This window comes from Ammospiza nelsoni, chromosome 21 (genome assembly GCF_027579445.1).
Source record: "Ammospiza nelsoni isolate bAmmNel1 chromosome 21, bAmmNel1.pri, whole genome shotgun sequence".
Taxonomy (NCBI): domain Eukaryota; kingdom Metazoa; phylum Chordata; class Aves; order Passeriformes; family Passerellidae; genus Ammospiza; species Ammospiza nelsoni.
The window spans coordinates 7,676,760-7,698,160 of NC_080653.1; the positions used below are offsets into that span (position 1 = coordinate 7,676,760).

A 21,401-nucleotide genomic window follows, 5' to 3' on the forward strand; every position below is an offset into this window, starting at 1 on the left:
GCCCTTAGGGACACCCTGGAAGCGCATTCCCCCTCCCAGGGGGATGTGACCCTTGGAGGGATGTCTCCCCCAGTTAGGGAGACACCTCCCCTGGCCACCTGTGTCCCCTGGAGGGATGCAACCCACAGCTGTGTCCCCCCAAGGGCCCCTTCTGAGCACGTGTGTCCCCAAGAGGGCTGTGTCCCCTCATTGCACATGACCCTGGTCACACTTGTCCCCTGACCACGCGTGTCCCCAAACGGCTCCACCCCTGACCATGAGTGTCACCTGCCTGTGCATGACCCCGCTCATTTGTGTCCCCCAGCCCTGTCTGTCCCCACAGGGCCACATCCTGCAGCCGGGGCTGTGCCATTGTGCCGGGCTGTTTGTGCCAGGCCAGGCTGGCATTCCTGGAACTCGCCTGGGGGGAGGTGATAATGACAATCCCCTGCCCGTGCTCCGGGTCCCGATAAGCAGCAGCCTCGGGCTATCAGGGACCCTGCCCTGCCACACAAGGTGTCCCTGGACCCTCTGTCACCTCTGGGTGACAGAAACAGGGGCAGCATGGCCTGGGCAGCCCCTGGCAGGAGGGGGCACAGGGTCCAGCCCTGCTCTGAGCCTGTCCCAGGCCGTGAGGCTGTGGGGACTTGAGGGCTGCAAGGGACCTCCTGTTCTGGTCCCTTTTGTGACCCAGAGGAGTCCTGGAGCCTGCAGTGTCCCCAAACTGTGGCACAGGCACCCCAGTGTGCAGAGCAGTGACACAGGCAGTGTCCCTGAGTCCCCCAAGCCCTGCCAGCTCCAGGTGAGTCCCAGGGATTATCCCCATGGCATTGTCCCCATGGCATTGTCCCCATGCTGGCAGTGCCTGCCATCCCCGCTGCCTGCTCAGCACCCGAGGGCAGCCCTGCCCTGTGGCCTTGTACCCCACAGTGGCAGAGGGGACCTGAGTGTCCCCACAGCTGGTGTGGGACCCCCCAGATGCCACAGAGACCCCCCAAGTGCCACAGCCCTCCCAGCAGCCACGACAGGACAGCGTGGCTGGCTCCAGATAAGGAGGCACTGGGAGCTGCAGAGCTGCCCCCACCCTGTCTATCTGCAGGGCCACCCTGCAGGACACACAGGACAGGGCCTGTTGTCCTGCCCTGGGTTTGGGGGGGACAGGGAGGGTCTGGGGAGCACAAAGAAACCATTTTCCCCAGGGAGGGCAGTGCAGCAAAGCCCCCCATGCTGGCTGACACTGGTCCTGTGTGCAGGGTGACCCTGAGCAGGACAGGTGCCCCCAGAGCCACCCTGGGCAGGGCAGGGCAGGGCAGGGCAGGTGGGGCTGGGACAGGGCTCTGTGTCAGGGCAGGGGGACATGAGCTGCTGCCACCAGCCTGGCTGCTGTGACACCTTGAGCACCTGTCAGCCCTTCTCCAGACCCAGGGTGCCACTTTTTGGGGTGCCCCTGCCATGGTCACCCCCTGGGTCACACGGGCCATGCTTGGGGCTCACTCCTGGCTTGACACTCACCCCTGAGGGAGCACGACAAGGGCTGGGACTTTGACCACAGGGAAGCCACCAGCTCCCAGGAGCCTTGGAACAGCAGCCCGAGCCGGAACCTCACCTCCCCACATTCCTTGTCCCCCATCCCCGTGGGAGCACCAAGCAGCCCGAGCCACGCAGGGGACCCGGGGCGGGACAGACAGACAGACAGAGCCCAGCAGGAGGTGACAAGGGTTTATTCAAGGGTTTGTTTGTTATCTCACGGCAGCGGGGTGGCGGCACATGCAGATAGAGCCCGGCCCGGCCCGGCCCAGCCCGGCACGCCTGCCCACCCGGGGGCTGATAAGGGCACGGGGGGCACGGGGGGGCCCTGCAGCACCCGCCGAGGGTCAGTCCTGGCAAAGGACAGCGCCGGGAGGGACCTGCAGCCACCCTGGGTCACCACTGGCAAAGGACAGCGCCGGGAGGGACCTGCAGCTGCCCTGTGGCACGGGGTGGGGATACGGGGTGCAGGACACCCAGAGCCCCGCTGCCGGCAGTGCCAGGCTGACTGCACACACTGAGCTGTGCCAGCCACGCTGAACCAGGCACTGGGACAGGCTGGGGAGGGCACTGTGGGGAGGACTGGCACACACAGGGACAATCTCCTTCACATTGTCACAAGGCAACAAAGCCACTGGCCTAAGAGGCAGGGGGAGGAAGGGAGGGAGGCAGGGGCAGCTGCACAGGCTGTGCTGGAGGAGCCTGTCCCCACCCCAGCGTCCTGCTGGTCCCACCTCTGAGCACCACTCTGCTTGAGTAGTTGTGGGGTTGGGAAGTGTCACAGCACCTGGGGACAGCAGCCACAGTGGCTTCACTGCCCTCTCAGGGGATGGGTGGCTTTGGCACAGCGCTGCTTTTTGGTATTTGTGGTGGTGAGATCTCACCAGGGCTGAGCTGGGCTCCCTCTGTCCCCTGGAGCTCTCCCTGCTTCAGATCCTGTGAGGAAAATTCCCCAAGCATGGGAGAGGACAGCACCCACTGCTAGTGCTGATTGTCACCTTTTGTGAGGGGGCTGAGTGCCACCCACCCAGCGTGGGCAGGGCTGGTGGCACTGTGGGGACGCTGGGGGTGAGACAGGGACAGCTGTGGGCAGAGGCAGGGCTGGGACAGGGCCCAGGAAGGTCACTGAGACAGGGCAGGGAGCCCAGGGGAGGGGGGTCCTGGTTCTCTTCCTAGATCTCCCCAACCCAACCCTCTGCTCCATGTCCCAGGTGCTCACCCCAGGGCAGAGAACAGCAAGGCACAGGTACTGCAACACCAGACAAGCTGCCAGTCATAACTGGGGATGGCATTGGACTGAGACAACACAAAGTTAATTAGAAAATAAATTCTCTCTCAGCTTTGGAATAAAAAGAGCAGCAGACAGGACATGCATCTTTCTGGCCCTACAAAATAAGGCACCAGTTACAAACAAAACTCGGATTGTCTTTGATATAAAAGGAATTCCCATGTGTAGAAGGCAGTTGATGTCTGAGTGCATAACAGGGAGTGATCTTCACTAGCTTTGGGTTGGCCAACCTCATTCCTTGGCCTCGGTGGCTTTCTGGAACAGAGGAAGCTGCAGGAGGGGAAGAGAGAAGCTGTTAGGGCTGCAGGAGGGGAGGCAGGGCACTGCCTGCACTCTGTGGTGGTGAGGGCTGGGGAAGGAGAGGTTCCCTGGGAGGCTGAAAGCTTCCAGGCAAGTCCCTGTGCTCAGCTCACCTTTGTGAGATCCACACCAGTGATGGCACGCACGGAGTTGGGGATCTCAGCCAGGAGACGGTTCACATCAGACATGGTGCTGCCCTTCTCTCCACTGAGAATAACGATCTCATCCACTTTGGAGAGGGGAGCAGACACTTTGGCAGCAATCTGGGGAAGCAGGGAGAGCAGAGAGTGAGGGAACTGCTCAGCAGCTCACGGGGAAAGGTCCCTACAGGGCCTTGCTGTGCCCTCAGGAGACACAGTCCAGTCTGGAAACCCCCCCAGCCCACATGGAGCAGGGGAAAGCTGCCCCCTCCTCACCTCAGGCAGTGCATCCAGCACTAGAGCCAGCTGGGCAGCTTCTCCATACTTCTGGAGCGCTTCTGCTTTCAGCTTCAGCCCCTCAGCCTCGGCCATCCCGACGGCCTCGATCACAAAAGCCTCGGCCTCTCCGATCTTGCGGATCTTCTCTGCCTCCGCCTGAGCCAGCAGGATTTGCTTCACCCTGGCAAGGGAAAGGCAGCCCTGCAGCAGCCTGGATGCCTGCAGAGAGCCCAGGAGCTGGGGCTCAGGGCAGCACCGTGTCCCTCCTCACTCACTTCTCGCCCTCGGCGATCTGCTGGATGCGATAGGCCTCGGCCTCGGCCGGCTGCTTCACGGTGGCCGTCAGCTCCTTCTCCATCCGCAGCACCTCCTTCTCCTCCACCTCAATCTGCTTCTTGCGCTCCACCACCTCGATCTCGATCTCCTCCTGACGGATCTTCTGCTGCTCCCGGGCGCTCTGGAGCTCGTAGGCCAGCTGGGCCTCTGCAGTCTGCACATGGGGGACAGGAGAACAGGGGTCAGGGCCATGAACTCGGGTATGCAGACATAAGGACCCCAAAACCAGACATGACTCCTGCTATTGAACCTTTGCCCAGTGGTGACATCCCAATCCTCAGCGCTGCTCTTGCCACTCAGCTCCAGGTTCAACCCTCCCCATCCTTGCCTCTTCAAGTCCCACCAAATTCCTGCAAACAGGAGAGGAATCTGCTGCAAGCTCACAGTGACACACAGACCTGGGTTCTCCACCTCCAGCTCTCCTAACAGATGGACGAGGAAGAAGATGACAAGTCCCAGAGCTACCAGCACCATCACAGACCCTCCAGGGAACAGTAGTGGGCTGTGGGATACTCTCACCTTCATGTTGACCTCCTCAGTGAAGGCAGCTTTCTGCAACTCAAAAGCCCGTTTGGAATCTGCTATTTTGGTATCTGCCATGAACTTGATATTCAGCATTTCCTTCTTGCACTCTGCCTCCTGTGGAGAGGGAACAGAGAGCAGAGCTTCAGGGCATGCAGTTGGAGCAGAAAAGGCTGCTCCAGGGAAGGCCAGCACGTCCCCAGACTCACCCGAATGCCAGCATCCCGCTCGGCTTCTGCCACTCCAATGTCTGCATCCCTTTGGACAGCTGCAATCTGAGTCTTCCCCAGGGAGCTCAGGTAATCCACTTTATCATAGACATCCTGGGGAGGGGAGATAAGTCATAACCACTTCAAATGAGTGACTCCATCTTGCTCCCTTTCCCATTGAAGCTCAGTGTGGTCAGGCCAGGTCAGAATGCGTCACGTCAGCTGTTCCAAACAAACAGGGAGGGCAGGGAGAAGGAGGCCATCCCAACATCTTCCCTCACTCCCAGGAGGCTGGGTTATCAGCCAGCTCTCTCCATGAGCCTGTTTACAGAGGCAGCTACCCCGTGCTCTTGGCCCAGCTGCCTGGATACAGGACATGCTGTGGCGGCTGTCATGGAAACCCCTGGAGGGCTGGGACAGGCTGTCAGCCTGAGCCTTCCAGCTGCAGCAGGGGGGTCAGGGCCAGGCTCTCCTGCTGCTCCTGCAGCTCTGCCTAGAGCACTGCCCAACATCTGGGTGTACCTTGATGGTGAAACTCAGGATCTCGATGCCCATGCGACCCACATCGGGAGCTGCCACCTCCCGCACCAGCTTGGCAAACTGGTCCCTGTCCTGGTAGATCTGCTCCACTGTCAGGGTACCTGCAGAGGGGAGGAAGGTGAAGCACTTTATTTGGAACAGGTAACACACAAAAACATGGGTCTAAGCTCAGCAACATCCCTGTTGTCCCTAATCTCTTCAGGCCTGGGCTCAAGGGCGTAATCCTCTGCCACAGCAGGGGCAGCAACATCTCAGTCTCACAAGTGCAACCACCACCCACATGTGCTACCTGTGGCCCTTGGGGACTCAGACATCTCTCACTGCAGGCACCGAAAACTCATTTATCACCAGGCCCAGCCACGCAGAGGGAGCTGCTGGAGGGGAGATGCCACCTCTGCAGGCAGCACAGGACGGTCCCGTGTGGCTGCGTGGTGGCAGCGATACTGCTGGGACCAGCCAGCTGAGAGGGGACAAAGCCACTCAGGTGCCTGCAGGGGATGAGCCCTCCATACCCAGGATGGAGCGCAGATGTCCCTCCAGAGTCTGCAGGACCACGTTCTTCACATCCTGCACGTTCTTCCCCAAGAACTGCTCGCAGGCCACAGCCAGGAGCTCCTTCTCGGTCATTATCTTCACCTAGAGACAGGAGACAGAAGCAGAGGGGCTGAAGGTGCCTGTCCAGGAGGTGCAGGCACCCAGCAGCAGCAGCAGCAGCAGCAGTACCACCACCAGGCTGCCAGGCCCCCATGCTACTGATGCTCCAAGGGACCACACCGAGCTGTCCCCACGCCGAGCTGTCACCATGCTGAGCTGTCCCCACACTGAGCCAGGCCACTGGACCAGCCCCTGCTCTCTGTGCTGCTGCCCAAACCCTGACAGCAGATCAGTGTGGAGTTGCTCAGCAGTGGGGACAGAGCCTAGCCCTACCAGACCCAGCTCACAGAAACCCTACAAAAACCCCAGAAACAGCAGTTCAGCCACTGCACCAACACCAGTCAGAAGAAAGCTGGGTATTAACCATCCCTGGCCAAACCCCATTTTGTTACCTTTCTCTTCCTCCTCTTTCACTAGAATTAATTTTTCTGACCCCAAAAAGACAGAGAATGTGAAAGAGTGTGACATGCCCAAGGAGCAGCTTGGGAACAGGGGGTCCATTCAGGGTTCCCTGGAAGGAGGGATGGGACAATAAGGCCACTGCTTTGTCCTGCTGTAGCTGGGAGCTCCCTGACATCCTCTGCAATGACCCCAATGTGCCATGGTCAGGACTTGGCTGCTCTGCTCCATGTGGTCAGTGTGGTGACAGTCCCCAGAGCTGGGACACATCCACCCCAGAAATGTTTTCACCAGAGCCAGGCCTAAAAGTGCCCCCATTCCAGCCAAGCCACGATCCCAGGATGGCCCTGCTGGTCCTGGGGCTGTTTTTTAAAGGCACAGTGAATTACAAACCCCTGTGGGGTGTGTTAGGCAGTGGAGCTCTGTGCCTACAGCACCCAGCTATGAGGGGTGCAACCCACCAAGACAACAGCTCCTGGTGGCCATGTCCAGTCTGAGGGCTCAGGCAAAGGCTGGGCACAGGGACATTCTGTGCTGGCAGCACCAGAGAGGGAGCAGGTCCAGAGCAGCCACACAGCTTTCTGCATCCTACAGCACCCTCTCATGGACACAGCTGGGCTGGGCAGTGCCTCCTGTCCCACAAAGAGCTGGTGGCACCCTGAGTCCTGCCCCAAGAACCTCGGCTGGACCTGGTTCTGAGCTTTCCAAAGCACAGATGCTGTACAGGGGCCCTCTGAGGGTCCCAGTGCACACTGTGGAGGGAGTCACAGGCTACAGACCTCATCCTGATACCTTCTAGCACTTTCAGCTGCAGAAGCAACACAGCTCTATCTTGAGAGTCTTGTCTGACAGCCCCCACACACAGAATCATCCCTCCAGAGCCAAACAGCAGCACCTGCCCAGGCAGTGCCAGAGAGCAGGACAGCTGGGACTGACTGTCTCTATGGGGACAGGAGGTGGGCTATGCTAGACACAGTGAGCTGGCCAAAACTCACCTGCCACAACCCTGCCCCTTGTAATGTTTAGAAACACCAACCCAGGCTGAGCCTATTTCCTACTGCTGCTTCCCAGACTGGCTCTCCCAGTCAAAATGTCAAACAACCTCAGGCAAGTATGGCAATCCTCTTCTGCATTGTCCCCAAAGCCTCTTGGGATCATTTTGGGGCCAATTCCACAGTGGTTTTTCTTGTCCCTACACCCCAGGCCAGCAGTGTGCTCTTCCCACACAAGGGGGAGTTGGGAGAGCTGCTCTGGAGCTGCACCCAGGAGTGTGAGGCTCCTCTCACAGCTAACAGGAGATCTCTGCAAGTACCAAAAGCAATTAGACTCAGCAGTGACATTTATGGCGAGCATCTGCCAGCAATTCCACCTCTCCAAACAATCCCCACCCTGGGGAGCTGTGGGGAGGACAGAGCACAGGGCAGGATGTTCATCAGGAGAATCCCCGTGGTACTTAGGAGCAAGGAATGATTCAGCCTCTGGATAAAGCCAGGCAGCCTCCACTGCTGAGCTCTGGCCAGCCCAGGGGAGCCTGGCTCTGCATGGAATACAGATCCCAGCCTCCAAAGCAAAGGCTGCACAAAAGAAAGCAGAGTTGAGCAATTTGTGCTCAGCGTGTTTTGCAGGGTTTGAGGCAGGGCACTGCGACACTCAAATGTCACTGCCATCAGAGGGACAGCCCTGAGCTGGCAGGGGATCAGAGAGCCTCCATCCAGCAATGCCCTGTGCAGGATCCATGCCTCCACACCCTGCTCCAGCCAGCTGCACTCGCAGTGAGGGGTGAGCACAGAGAATCCAATTAGCTGGAGGCTCAGGAAAATGCTGCACAAGGATAGAGAACCCAGCATGACCTGAGGGAGCAGCATCCCAGCACATCCCAGCACCCAGCCAACACGGGAAGGAGGCTACTGGTGAGCACTCATTACATCCCTCCTCATTACATCCCTCCTCATCCTCATGCACATTAAGCACTTCTATCATTGCAGCAAATACTTTAAAAGCTGTTTCTCTAGGAATAATTTGTTTGGGGTTTTATCCCCCTTTTTTTTTTGCTCAAACCCTTAACAGAAAAACGTTTCGTTTGCCTCAAAAAGTGCTTCTGCAGAATTAAGGTAATCTCTGCCATGCACATCCCCAACAGCCTTGAGGCTGCTTTCTGTGTGGCAATTCCTTGGATCACAGCTTTAAAATTAACTGTCAGTGGGAAAAATGAACAGTGAGAAGAGAGAACAACATGAATGAGATGAACTGGGGTCTGCATTTTTAAATCAAGGCACCTGGTGATCCAGCCCTCTGCTACCAGACCATTTTGCAGAAAGGATTTCCCAAAACTAGGACAAAAGGGAATGCTGGCTTCAAAGAAACACCAAATACAGAGGGAAAAGCCTACAGATTTAGGAAAAGAGTGTGAAGGGAGACATGGGTGCACACATTTTTGCCAAACATGCAAAGACCACTGGGGTTATATGACACCTTAGCAGCTAAATGGATACCAAGGACTGGAAACTAAGTGAAAGATGGATATAAAGTACTGAAAAATAGAAACCAAGGGTGCTGGATCCATGAGGGATTTTCACTCAACAGCTCCCCTTGGCTCCAGAGCTTTCCACAGAGAATGTGGCAGCCACTTGCCCTGTGACAACACAGTGACCACAGCCCTGTGTGCACTGAGAGCCACCCTTGGTTTGTCCACCCAATTGCAGAATGAGCTGCCAGGAGTAATTTTCAATCACAGCATCCAGCTGCCTATTGGAGGAGCCAAATTCCCTCAAAAACTAACATTTCCCTCCCAGCATCCTCCCCAGGGCAGGAGCTGGCCCCAAGGACAGACTGTACCAGGACAGCAGACCTCAGGCTCCAAGAAGTGCAGGGTTTTGGTGTGCTGCCACAAGCAGCAGAAGCAGGTTCTTACATTTGAAAAAAGCTGTAAAGAATAAAAATTCAATTCCAGCCAAAAATTTTACACGCCAGTTTTAGTGCCTGGAGGGAGTAAATTCTTTTTTTCAAGCTTTAACTCACCATGAAGAATTACAAGGCCCATGTGCTAACAATAACAATCCAAAGGAATATAATGCTCAATACCATCTCAGGAGGTTATGGGTCAGTCCTGTGGGGTCACACACAGCTCCAAGGGCACCACAGCACATCAGCATTCCACAAACACATCAAGTCACCCCCACACACCTCATTTGCCACGTGGACAAATGAGACACCAGAAAAAAATGATTCTGGGAAGAGAAGGAGAAGTCACAACCCCCTTCACCACATGGAGCATGCTGGAGCGTGTTTGTACCAACAAGGACAATGTGATTTGGTACAAAGGTTTATTCCAGAGCAGCTGGCTTCTCTCCCTGGACAACAGCAACCTCTTCAGAGGGAAAACCAGAGGTAAGTTAGAGACATGCATTCCTGAAATGATGTTTTGGAGTTACTGTACCTGTGCCACACCTGTGACAGTTATAGCTACCCCCTCCGCCGTCTCTACGTCCTCACACCTGGGCTGTAACGTCATTATCTCTAGGGAAATCCTGCCAAAAAATGTAAAATGTTTGCACGTTTCCAGGTTACACACACTCAGCTCTTCCCTTTGCATCTCCTGCCCCGGGCCACCTGCTGCACTCATCACAGGTAATGCAAGGCAGGCACAGAATGCAGCCAAGGGAGCATGTCTGTGACTGGAGACAGACAGGGCATTGTGGCCAAGAAACAGATTTTCAGATAATGCTTAAAAGTAATTTATCAGCAAAGGCTGGAATCCAGACTGGAAATTATCCTGTGGCCCTTTCCCTCCTGCTGGTTTGTGAGGAGCCAGAAGCTGCAGCATTGGGAGCCCAAAGCCTCTGTCAGAGGCTCATTGTGCCACGGCAGCACGGGGTGGTGTCACTGGTTTGAAAGCACAGCACAGAACTGGGATGCTCCCACCCATCTCTCATGAGTGCTGGTGCTTGGCAGAACCTGACACTGATGCTGAAGAAGCCCTGGGTTAGCCTTACCACAGACCTACCCCCTGACCTGGTTCAGCTCTCCCTCTATTTTTCCAGTGTCCCATGACCCAAAGATGGAAATGAGTCCCAGCTCTTTATGGCAGCACCTGTAGAGCATCCGGCACCCAGGAACAGATCCTGCAGCTCCAGAGCCGCCTCAGTCACCCCAGGTGGGGCTCAAGGTACTTTGGTCAGTCCCAGCAATTTGCTGACAGGTCACCATTTGGTAAAACAAGGGACATCTTGGGCTGTGGCAGGTTCCAGGAAGCCAAGCCTGGCTCCTGTATCAGCCATAACGAGCCAGAAAGATGTTGGGAGTCAGGACAGGGAGCCACGGGGCAGAGTTTGTGTCAGTGAACATCAGGTCAAACATCTGAACCATGAAGGGGCTGCCCTGGGCTGCTGTGTGCATGCTGAGTTACTCCAGGATTGGCTGGAAGTGCTGAAACCTATCCTGCAAGTTCTGCCTGCCTTGGCCACTGTCCTAATTAAACTGGCATGCAAACTGGGAGCTGATCAAACACATCCCACTGGCCAGGACATGCACAGGCATTTTTTGCCATGTGTTCACAGCTTTAATCAGATACTGCAGGATTTCAGCCTTCTGAAGGTCTAATCTAGACTTGGAATTTAATTTCCAAACTGTGCTGCTTCTTAGTTCTGTTCACAGGGGTATTTAGTCCTTACTGGCTCATAATGCCAGTCCTGTGTGCTGCAACTTATCTGAGGTCTCTGTGCTGTATTTTCAAAGGTGACAACATCCAAAATGGGCAGTGTCTCCATGTGGAGGAAGAAGGGCTGAGTGGGAATCCATAGACAATACAGCAGAGCCAGGCACAGTTACAATTTTGAAATGGCACAAAATCTGCCTTCCCACCTGTCCCAAATCCTGTACAGAATCCAACCTGGCGTGCCTGTGCCTCCACACAAAAGTGTGCCTCCAGATGCCCTTCTGCTCTGCCCCAAGCCCCCATTGGAGACAGCGCTGGCAAGGAAAGGGTTACAGCAGGAGCAAATGTTAGGTACAGCAATGCTGAATTTGGAATTTGCCAGGAATGTACCTGTCTGCATTACCTATGAACTGTGGAGAGCCACAGAGCAAGTGCTGGAGAAGGAGAAGGAGAGTAGGGAGATTTCAGCTGTCCCATTAGAAAACCATTATTTTTTATGTTATCCTGCTGCTGCTGCTGCTGCTCAAAACTAAATAAACAGTTAGACAGGGTGTTAGGAAGCTGGAGGATTATTACCTGTGCAACCCCTGTTACGTACAGGGGGACCCCCTCCGACGTCTCAACATTCTCGCAGCGACAGAGGATGGTCAAAACCTCCAAAGACACTCTGAGCAGGGAGGAGTAAGGGTAGGACAGCAAATACACAGAGCAGTTACCACAGAGTAAGACACTCCTTGCAAAGGACAGACGAGACTTTCAGGTTTCAGCTTTTCCCTGGTCAGTTTGCTCCCAGGGCTCCACAATCAGCTTCCCTGGTCATGGGAGGGAGTTTACAGCATCCAGCAGTTCCTTTTATTGAGGATAAACAGGCTGGGGGCTCGTCCCCACCCTGCACACAAAACTGTGCCATCCTGGTGTCAGCTGGAGTTCTCTGTTGAAGTAATGCTTGCAAACAGAAAAATTCCTTTTGGTAATAATTTAGATGCTTCTATGTCAGTATTTAAGAGAGAACAGATAAATGAAAACACCAGGGACCCGGCTACCCACCCCTGGCTAAGGCACTGAGGAGAGAAGCTGCTTCCAAGTGCTGTCCTGGGAAGCTGAATTAGCACCATTTGGCTTCCCCAAAGGCATATTAGACCACACTGTCTCTCTCACTGCTTTTATTTCTGACCCCAAAACAGGGACAGCATTTCTTCCCCTTGTTTTTCCCCAGTGCTCAAGGTTGCAGCAGGATAAGTGCCCAGCACCCTGCCAGCTCTAAGTGTTCCTTTTGTTCCCAGGTTAATGCTACCTGACGGGATGCCGCTGACAGCAACACAATTGCTCCTGTCTCGCTTGCTTGCAGCACTGGCAGTTCCAGAAAAAATGTCCTAATTTCAGAGAAGGAAATCTGTCTCACTCTTCATGTTAATGCAGAAGGCTCCATCTGGGGCACAGCTTATGGCATGCAAGAAAGGAGAGTTAAGCCCCATACCCCATGGCATGAAATTGTATGGATTTTAAAGCAGAAGGTTTGTTTGGATGCTGGAATTCCTGTCAAGAGCCCCATTTGCTAAATAATGCCCAGACCTCTATCATATAACAGCTCGTTCCTGGCACTCTAGTTCTTGGCCCTGGATTCAGCCTGTCCTTAACTCAATAAATCAGCCTCCCAAATGTATCTGACCTTCTGCACTGGGCAGGTCAAGGTCCTGCACTGCTTCTCAGAAGAAGAGGAGAAGCAAGAACCATTTGTTCAATTAACAGTTCTCCCAACAAGATGTCTCACAAAAATTTGGGAATGTAGCTTGCCTGGCTCCAATGCAGCCCTTAAACACTGAGCCCAGAAGCTGGGCTTTTCCTTCCTCTCCCACCTCCCATCATGTGCAGAGTGAGGGCAGCCACATGCTCACTCTGCTGGTGAGGTACAGGGAAAAGAGGCTGGAAAAGGCTGTAAGGATTAACTACAACCTCTGGCCATCACTCAGTGTAAAACTCAAAAGTCACGTCTTTATCCTTTTCCCTGATATTTTTTTACACAGATGGAGGAAACCCGTATCAGTGAACATGAGGGATGATTTGGGAGGGAGCATTCCTACACATCCTAGACACAAAGAGCTGTATTAGCAGGACAGCAGCACTACCACAGCATGCCAGCTCAGAGACCAGACTGTAAGCAGCAGCAAGCAAACTCCACCACTGAGGAAAGGGAGAGAAAGGAAATCCCGTGGTTTTAAAAGGGAACAGTCTGCTCCCAAGGTGACAGCAGTCAGCAGATCTTTACAAAGAGAAACTTGAGGAGCAGAGGGGGGCACTGGTGCACTGCAGGCCACAAACTGGTTTGTTACTGGGTGAGGGGTTGAGCCATACTGGGCAGAGCTTGGCTCCTCTTGTGGACACAGAGGCTGTCTGAAAAGCACTCCAGCTGAAAGCATGTGATTTCTTTTTTTGTGTGTGTCTTTTGCACTGTGGCACCCAGCTGTCCCCATGCCAACAGCCAGCAAAGAACTCCTGATGCTCATCCCTGATTTCATACACAGTGCCTGATACAGTGCTCCTAAAAATACTGCTGACAGCCCCACCGGGATGATTTTGCCAAATTCCCACTCCAAAAGCCCACAGATAACAGGGGTCTCCTTACCTTTGGGTGTCAGTAATGCACCACCAAGCCCAGGCCCAGCCTCCATACACATATTGCTTCTCATCAGAGCCACAGCAGCCACCTGCAGCGAGCACAGAGACATCAGGATTGCACACATGCATGTGCTCTTGGACAGGGAGTAACTAACAGGCAGAGGAGTTCCTCCTCTTCCTCCTCTCCATGAGCTTCACATGGCAGTTTTCCCAAGGCAACCTTTTTTGGAATTGTCTTATAAAGTTGGAAAGTATTATTTGTATAATTCACTATGACAAACAGTAACACACAGAAAGGGAATCTATGCCAAACCAGGGCTTTATTTTTTCAGCCCTTTCAGCAAATAGAATCAATATCAGTATCTTCAACTGTGATGTTAATTGCTTTGGAAAGCCACATAAGAAATCCACCTCCTTTCCCTTACATCATCCTTTAATTCCCACAGAAGCTCTCAAACCAACATTGGAAGAGAGAAGAACCTTTGAGCTCCCAAAAAACACCTCTTAATTCTGGCCTGGGCAAGCAGCACACTGTCTGATGCTTTGATGGTCCATCTCAGAGCTGGATGTGCTCAAGGTTCAGGCAGCCTCCAGAACCCTTCTGACACATTTAAGATTTGATCCTGGTGAAGCCAGAAGATGCTGTCTGGATTTTCATATCTCTGATTTAAAGAACAAGACACCTGCTGCCTTTCAAGAGAGCACCCTGCCAGTGATCAGACTGATGGCTGGGAAGGGAGGAACTCTGCAGTTCCCTGGCTCGGACCAGGGCTGGGAGCTGCTGACTCTCAGGCAGATGGAGCCAGAATTCCCTCTCTCAGCTGCTCTCCATAATCACTCTTACTACAGCAGTGCCCGAGGGCCTCAGCAAGGCGAGTGCTGTGCAAACACAGCAACAGCCAGCTCCAGCCCTGCGGGATAGAGCTCTGCAGGCAAGACAGGGCCAGCACACAGGAAGAGCAGGAATGCAGAAAACAGAGTGGCTCTGGGAGCTCTGGGCTGTGGGAGGGGAAAGGGACAAGGATGAAGCCAGCAGCCCTTTCAAGAGGAATGACCAGCATTGTTTGCATAGGTCAAAATGAAGAGCAGAAGCAGCACACATCCTGGCCAGCGTGCCTGCAGGGCCCTCTGACTGCAGGAGGGGACTCTGTCCTCCTTTTCTCCTCCTTTCCTGCTCCTTCTGTTGCTCCAGTTCCCTGTCATTTAGCCATCTTTTGCCTACTTCCAAGCACTGTCTGCTTGCAGACACTGGCCACACACTGCCTGCCTCACTGGCTTCCATGCAGTGTTTGACAAACCAGCAGATCTGCCCCATCTACAATTCTTGCATTTCAGTAAGAATTAAATGCAAAGGGAAAAAGGCTTCACACACTTTTTCAGATCTCCTGTGCTGCACAGCCTAGAGGAATATTCTCCTGTCACCTCTGAGCCAGCCTTTGGATAGCTTTTTCCTGTAGCTGGAAGGGGATTTCAGCCAGGCAAGCGTTACAGAAGCTGATGATACAACATCCTGCAGTAACCACAATGCCTTTAACATTTCTTGGAGGGCGTCAGCCTGGTTAGCTCAGCCTTTCAGCCAGGCCCTTGTTTTCCAAGAACAGGAAGGGAGGTGTTCCTGGCACTCAGGAAAAGCAGCACCACATGGAAAGGTAGTTTATTTCCCAGGGTCTATGTGGTTTTACTGAACCTCTGTTAATTTTTTCTTAATAATATCCTGAGAAAGCTTTGCATCCTAAACCCATTGTTACAGGAGAGTGCCTCTCCACACAGATGTTCCTCTTCTTCTGTAGGAAATGCAAGGAAATACCTTATTTAGTATCACACACAAAATGAGCTCCACATTTGCTTCCTGGTGCTCCACAACACAGCTGTAGAGCACGGTCTGCTGAGCTAGATTATATGTCAAAAACTGTTCAAAGCCTAAAAAAACCAGGGAAAAGTAACACATGAAGGAGGAGTGGGATGCCAGCCAGCTGCCTTCATGCCTGCTGGACGTCTGAGTGCAGCAGAGCTCCGTCCTGGCAAGGCTGAGGAGCTGAGGGCTCATTTTCCATGGCGGTCCTGCCGCCTCTTTCTCAATTCTCAGGCAGCAAGTGAAAAAGGAACCAACAAAGCAAAAACCTTTGCAAGGCTAGAGAATAAACCCTCTTGCACAATGAGATTTGGCAGAGAAATTGCCTTTCCCAGCTATAATACGCCCACTGTTCCAGCAGACTGGGTCTCACAGTGGCTTCCACAAACATCCACGGTGCCTCTTCCGGGGCAGTGTGCAGGGCCACAAGTGGAGGATTCATAGCCAGGGAGCTGCCAGCCAGCTTGGCCTCTTCCCAATGAAGGGCTCCCATGTTCAAGCAAGAATTCCCAGAGCCAGGAGAAAGCACGTTTTCTGTTTGTTTCTTTTTTTTTTTTTTTTTTTGTTATGAAATAAGATTAATCGCTTGGGGGTTGGTAGATAAAAGGAGCTCTCAGCAGATGCAGGAAGTGAGCAAGGAAGAACATGAGCCTCAACAGTTTTGGGGACACAGGGCTCAAAACATCAAAGCTGGGATGATCTGAACAAGCTCAGTGTTGTTTGCTCTCCCAGGTAACCCGGGCACTGAGTTACCTCTCTGGCAGGAAGTGGTGAGCTTTCCAAAATCAGGTCATGGTAAACAGAATGCTGAGCGCAGACAGAGCAGGGAAAAGTTGGTAATTGAAAACAGGCACTGACAAGAGATAATGCAGAGATAGAGGAAGGCAAAAGCATGCATAAAGAAAATCACATCCTAGAGCAGGGCCCAGACTAAAGTCAGTGTATGGCTCTTAGGCCTCTCTGTGCGTATAAATTAGGATTTGTTCACATGCAGAAATGGTATAAGGTTAACAAAAATTAATTTTAAAAGATGCAGGGTTCTGAGTTGAATCCATAAAAGCCTCTGATGGTCACTGCAGCAGATGAAAGCAGATTTCACTGGCTATCTTGTTCTGGATGTGATTTATATGAAAATGACTTAAAGAGTAACAAGGCTATAGAGTGAGTTTAAAAACACATTCAATAACTCATCTCATAAACAGCAACTCAGATAAGACAAACAGCAATAAAGCCACACAACAAAATCACTGAGAAACTACCCCAAAATTCCTTTTGGAAACCAAAAGGAAAGGTCTGAGGCTATTGTCCACCTCCTCCTAACAGGCTTTCCAAAGAGCAGTTTACAAGTCCTGGAGATTTAACAAGCACATGACAAGGCAAACCTTGAGCCCCACCATGCTCAAAAAGGTGAAGAAGCAGCTCCTGAGAAGGAAAGATCCCAGAGGAGCTGGGTAAGGGCCCTTCTGAGCACTCATGACTTGAGACCAGCGGCAACGCTGCACTCTCAGCAACCCCTGAGCATCACAAGCACTGAGAAACCAACTGTGGGGAAAGAGTTTTGGCTTGCCAAAATGACAAACCTAAATCTGCAGGAGCACTCAGTTAAACCACCAGTGCCACTGCAAGTTTCCTGTACAGCTTGCTTGGTGCAAGAGGTGGAACACCCCAAGCACAGCCCTGGAAAAGTTTGAACTGAATGAACTGTATGAACCTCCTGAGAGCCAGCTGAAGCTGCCTGCTCCTGCCCACAAGCTCCTACTCCTTTTGAGGCTGAAGAACTGGAATTGCACCATCACTGTGAGGGTTCAGGTGGCTCTTGCTGCCCACCGTATCTTTCCACAGGACATTCCTGTTCCATTTATGTTCCTGGACCTTCTCATTCCATTTTCATGCAAAAAACTCTTCTCACCTAAATGTAACTTTTATATTTCTCCTTCCAGAACTGCACGGGGTTTTGTTCAGCCCATTGGGTCAAACTCCAGAGTTTGTTTTGATCCTGATCCAGCTCTTCAAAGCTCTAAAACCCATTCCCAGCTCAGCCTGCAAATTCAATAAGCACATTCTCGATTCCATTATCCAAGCCAAAACAAGGAACTTACTTGATAAATTCTTTCAGCTGAACAGTGAGCTACTGTCAAATTTCCTGGCAATGGTCTTCCAGGCAGTTTCATATTTATTTCATAATATCTGAGAAACCAGTTCCTTCTTGCACTGTGCACTGTAGGTCTCTTGCAGGAAGGGCTTCAAGAACCTCAAGAAATCCTTATTTTAGGCTTTCAACTTAGAAAAGTAACATGAAAATAGCACATGAGCAGTTCTTGAATGGATAAGAGGGATGCAGTAACAGGATGGAAGAGCTTAGAGCAGCCCTGGAAGGGTTACACACCCTTGACTGCTGGCATGCAGCAGGAAATGTCTACACAAAACTAGATTTAACTGCTAGCTCTTCTTTGACCGACATCAAGGAGCCCCAAAGGGTGCTGCACCAAACTAAAATTTGAGAAACTGGGCTGGAGCATATTTCTCAAGCTGATTTCTGCTCACCTGAGGAGGAATCAGATTAGCTGAACATGGCAAATACCTCTACTTGACTTCTTGTAGATGTTACAAGCAACACACTTGTCTCAGTAGTCTCCTAGGAGATAAAGTTGGCTTGGCTGGGTTGCACTCCCTGAATTTTTTTCCTCCTTTCACTCCCTAAAATTCTGCTGAAGTAGCAGTTTGTTCTGACGCAGGAACAGGGAGGGCTGTGCCCACTTTCCCTGTCACATAATTCCAGGTGTTCCCCTCAGAGCTCCTCTACTGCAGCCAGAAGGAAAAATGGTTCAACTGCAGAGATTTAGGCAACACTGTTTGGTAACTGTCAGATGAATATGGCAACTACAAATAGAGATTTCCTTATTGTGACACTGTGGAAACATTATAGCGCTGTATTTAAAATCAGCAGATGGACCTTAGCCACAAAAGCTGCATTTAACCAGATTGTAACCCAAACCCAGAATTTCACAGCCCATTTGGCTGGTGGGAACATTCAGGTATGGGGATGAACAGGTACTTTGTGCACCTCCCTGAAAACTCCACCAGCTCCAGTTGTGCTCAGTGATGTGCCAGGCTCCTGCCAAAGCCTCCTCAGACCTTGCACCAAGAAAACTCAGACCCACAATTTGGGGAGACTCAAGGCTCTTCCTCACAAATCCTGGGCTCCGCAGCTCAGGGATGGATGGATCAGCAGTGCAGGTTCTTGGAAGGAGGTCGGTGCTGCTCAGCAGGGGAAGGACAGCAGTGCCAGCAGAGTGCTGAGCTGTGCCTGGGAAGCAGCTTCCCAAATAAGGATACAAAGCTCCACGTTCCCAAGGCACAGCTGGCTGCTCCTGGAGCACTGGAGGAACTCGAGTGTCTCACAAGAAAGTGAAAAGAAAGAACAACCCTCCTCAGAAAAACCCACATGCCAGGGGAGGCCCAGGACTAAAGGCCAAGGGGCACAGGCTGAGTAAAGAAAATAAAGAAAACCCTCCCACCAAGTGAAGTCTTTCAAATAACTACCACATGACAATTCAAGACTGCATGCCAAAAGCCTGCCTCTAATAATATTTGGTATCTTTAAATTAATTTAACTAAATTTTATTTAATATTATTTTGGCTTATTGGTAATTATTATTAGTTTCTCCTTCCCTTCCCCTCTCTCCCTAAATCCAGCTTAGTATCACACAAATTAATCCTGTCCCACGAGGTCCTCCCTGCTTTTCCCAGAAGGAACATGGCTCAAGTTCCTGGAATTTCAATGGTTTGTAGCTACAACATCTCACTAAGGCACACAGACACAGAGGAGCTGCAGGGCCCTGCAGAGCCCTCAGGATTCAGCAAGTATCTGCAGACTACACTGGGCAGCAGCTGAGGAAAACCAGCCTGGTGGCAGCTCCAAACCCCATCCCAGCTGGCAGAACTCGGGGTGATCTCTGCTCCCTTCCCAAAACGCAGCTGCACTTCGAGGAGTGTCCTGGGCTGGCTGCTCCTGGCTGTGGAAAAGCACCACGCCTGGAACTGCAGGCAGATGCCACAAATTCCTGCTGCCTCATCCTGGAAGCTGTAAACTCCAGAGATGAACAGAAGCAAACCCAAGCTTTGAGACTGAAGGGCATCCCAGCACACCTGGAGCACAGCTTACCCTGAATGTGGCATTTCACCAAGCAGGGCCAGTTTTGACAGGGTTCCCAGCATCGGCTTTGGATCCCACTGGGAACTGCAGACCAGGAGAACTGCAAGGAATTCTGCTGCTCTGGGCAGCTGCTGGGTGGGGTTTGTAAATCCTTACAAGCCACCAGCAGAGTGGGCATAGCTGTTTCCAGAACTGCAGCCTGCTCCTGGCATCTCCTCAGGAATTCCCGTAACAGGTCTGTCATCCAAGAGAGATGAACTGATAACAGATCAGCCACAGCCTGCTGGAGGCTTTGGCTCCAAAACCACAATAATACAGTTGCAAGTGTGGCAGAGCTGTGACTGGAGGCACATCCTTGATGTTCACATGCATTTTCTACCGGTGCTCATTACCTTGCAGCTGGCCTCAGTCTGCCACAGAGGGAAGCTCCCAGCCCTCGCATCACCTAACAATAATTAATCCACCTACAGTCATGAATTAATAATAATCCTGTCTGCACAAAGCCTGGTCCATGCCAAAGTGCAGCCCGGAGCTTCAGCAGCAGATACAGGTTGAAGCAGCTACAGGTTGAATCAGACATGGGGGATTTCACGGCTGGTTTAACCAGAACCTCAGTCATCTCAGTCAGCTGCTGGTGACATTCCACACGTCCAGTGGGCATCACCTGCATCCACTGAGAGTCCAGGTGATGTTCTGGTGAGGAAGCTGCAGCAGGATGTGATGGATGAAGATGGGCACTGCAGGGACAAGCCCGCAGCGCCCTGCCCCAGGAACAGAACAGTTTCCTGGCAATGCCAGGCACAGCCTGTTTGAGCTCTGTGCCAGTGCCTGCCATCACCGGGAATCAGCAGCTCCTGCTGTGGCTGCACCTCACCCGCTGCTCTGCACTGCTGGAACACCACCCCGGAGCCTCAGCTCCATTACAGCATCTCCCACCTCCCCCCTGTCTATTCCCAAATCACTCAGGGCCCCCCTATGACAGAGATCCCTCCTGGGATCCCTCAGAGTCCCAGGACCCCTCAATGCCCTGCTCCTTGCACATCCCATCACAGAGACACCCCCAAACTCCCACACGTTCTCTCCATGACAGTGTCCTCCCCCGACAGGGACTCCTGAGAGTCCCCTCACAGCCAGGACCCTCCCAGTTCCCTCTCCTTCACCCATGCGGCTCCATCACAGAGAAACCCTCGCAGTCCCCCCAGTGATCGGGACGCCTCAAATCGCTGAGAGCTCCCTCTCAGCCACGACCCCCAAAGCCCCCTCCCAGCACACCGCATTAGAGACCCCCCTAATCCCTCAGGATCCTCCCATGACAGAAACCCCTGACAGTCCCCTCACAGCCAAGACCCCCAACTCCCTGAGGGTGCCCTCCATGTCACCCCGCAGCCCCTGTGTCCCGGCCGTACCTGACACCACCAGCGCCTCGTTGGGCCCCACCGTGTGGCAGTTCCCCATGACGGCCCCGCCGCCGGCAGCCCCCAGAAGCCCCCGCGCCTCGCACGGCGGGGGCGCGGCCCGCGGGCGCCGCCATCTTGGGGAGGTCGGTGCCACACCCCGGGGGCGGGGCCGGGCCGGGCGCGCCGCCATGTTGGGCGCCGTGCGCGCGGGGGTAACATGGGGGGCGTGCGCATGCGCGGTGTGTGAGGGAGGGACGTGAGTGTGCAAGGAACTTGGACAGTGCGTGGGTGTGCAAGGGATGGGGATGTGTGATACTGCGTGGGTGTGTGTGACACTGAGTGGGTGTGCAGGGGATGTGTGTGCGTGTGTGTGTGCGTGTGTGTGTGTGAGAGAGACACTGCATGGGTGTGTATGACACTGCATGGGTGTGCAAGGCAGGGTGTGTGCCCTGCAGTGTGTGTGCAGAGCCAGATGTGCTGCTCTGCACACCCACACTGTGCACATCCCCTTACACACTCACCATCAACCTCCCAGCTCTGCTGCACACACAGG

General features: G+C 53.2%; 1 protein-coding gene across 5 annotated transcripts; it reads right to left on the bottom strand.

Annotated features, from left to right (window-relative positions):
• Nucleotides 1–1,684: 1,684 nt before the first annotated feature.
• FLOT2 (flotillin 2) lies at nt 1,685–20,956 on the bottom strand. 5 transcript variants are annotated; one of them, XM_059487144.1, is made up of 12 exons: nt 20,858–20,881; nt 13,451–13,532; nt 12,122–12,200; nt 9,610–9,700; nt 5,633–5,756; nt 5,103–5,221; nt 4,581–4,694; nt 4,369–4,488; nt 3,789–4,003; nt 3,511–3,694; nt 3,208–3,357; nt 1,685–3,064 (listed from the first exon to the last, which is right to left on the bottom strand). In XM_059487144.1, exons 2-12 carry the CDS (start codon nt 13,512–13,514, stop codon nt 3,026–3,028), a joined length of 1,299 nt encoding a protein of 432 aa, XP_059343127.1. In that variant the 5' UTR covers nt 13,515–13,532; nt 20,858–20,881; the 3' UTR covers nt 1,685–3,025. The 5 variants fall into 5 exon arrangements, with proteins under 5 accessions (XP_059343127.1, XP_059343128.1, XP_059343129.1 ...); XM_059487145.1 differs by lacking the exon at nt 12,122–12,200 and having other exon boundaries at nt 20,858–20,956; XM_059487146.1 differs by lacking the exons at nt 9,610–9,700; nt 12,122–12,200 and adding an exon at nt 11,404–11,494 and having other exon boundaries at nt 20,858–20,906.
• Nucleotides 20,957–21,401: the final 445 nt, after the last annotated feature.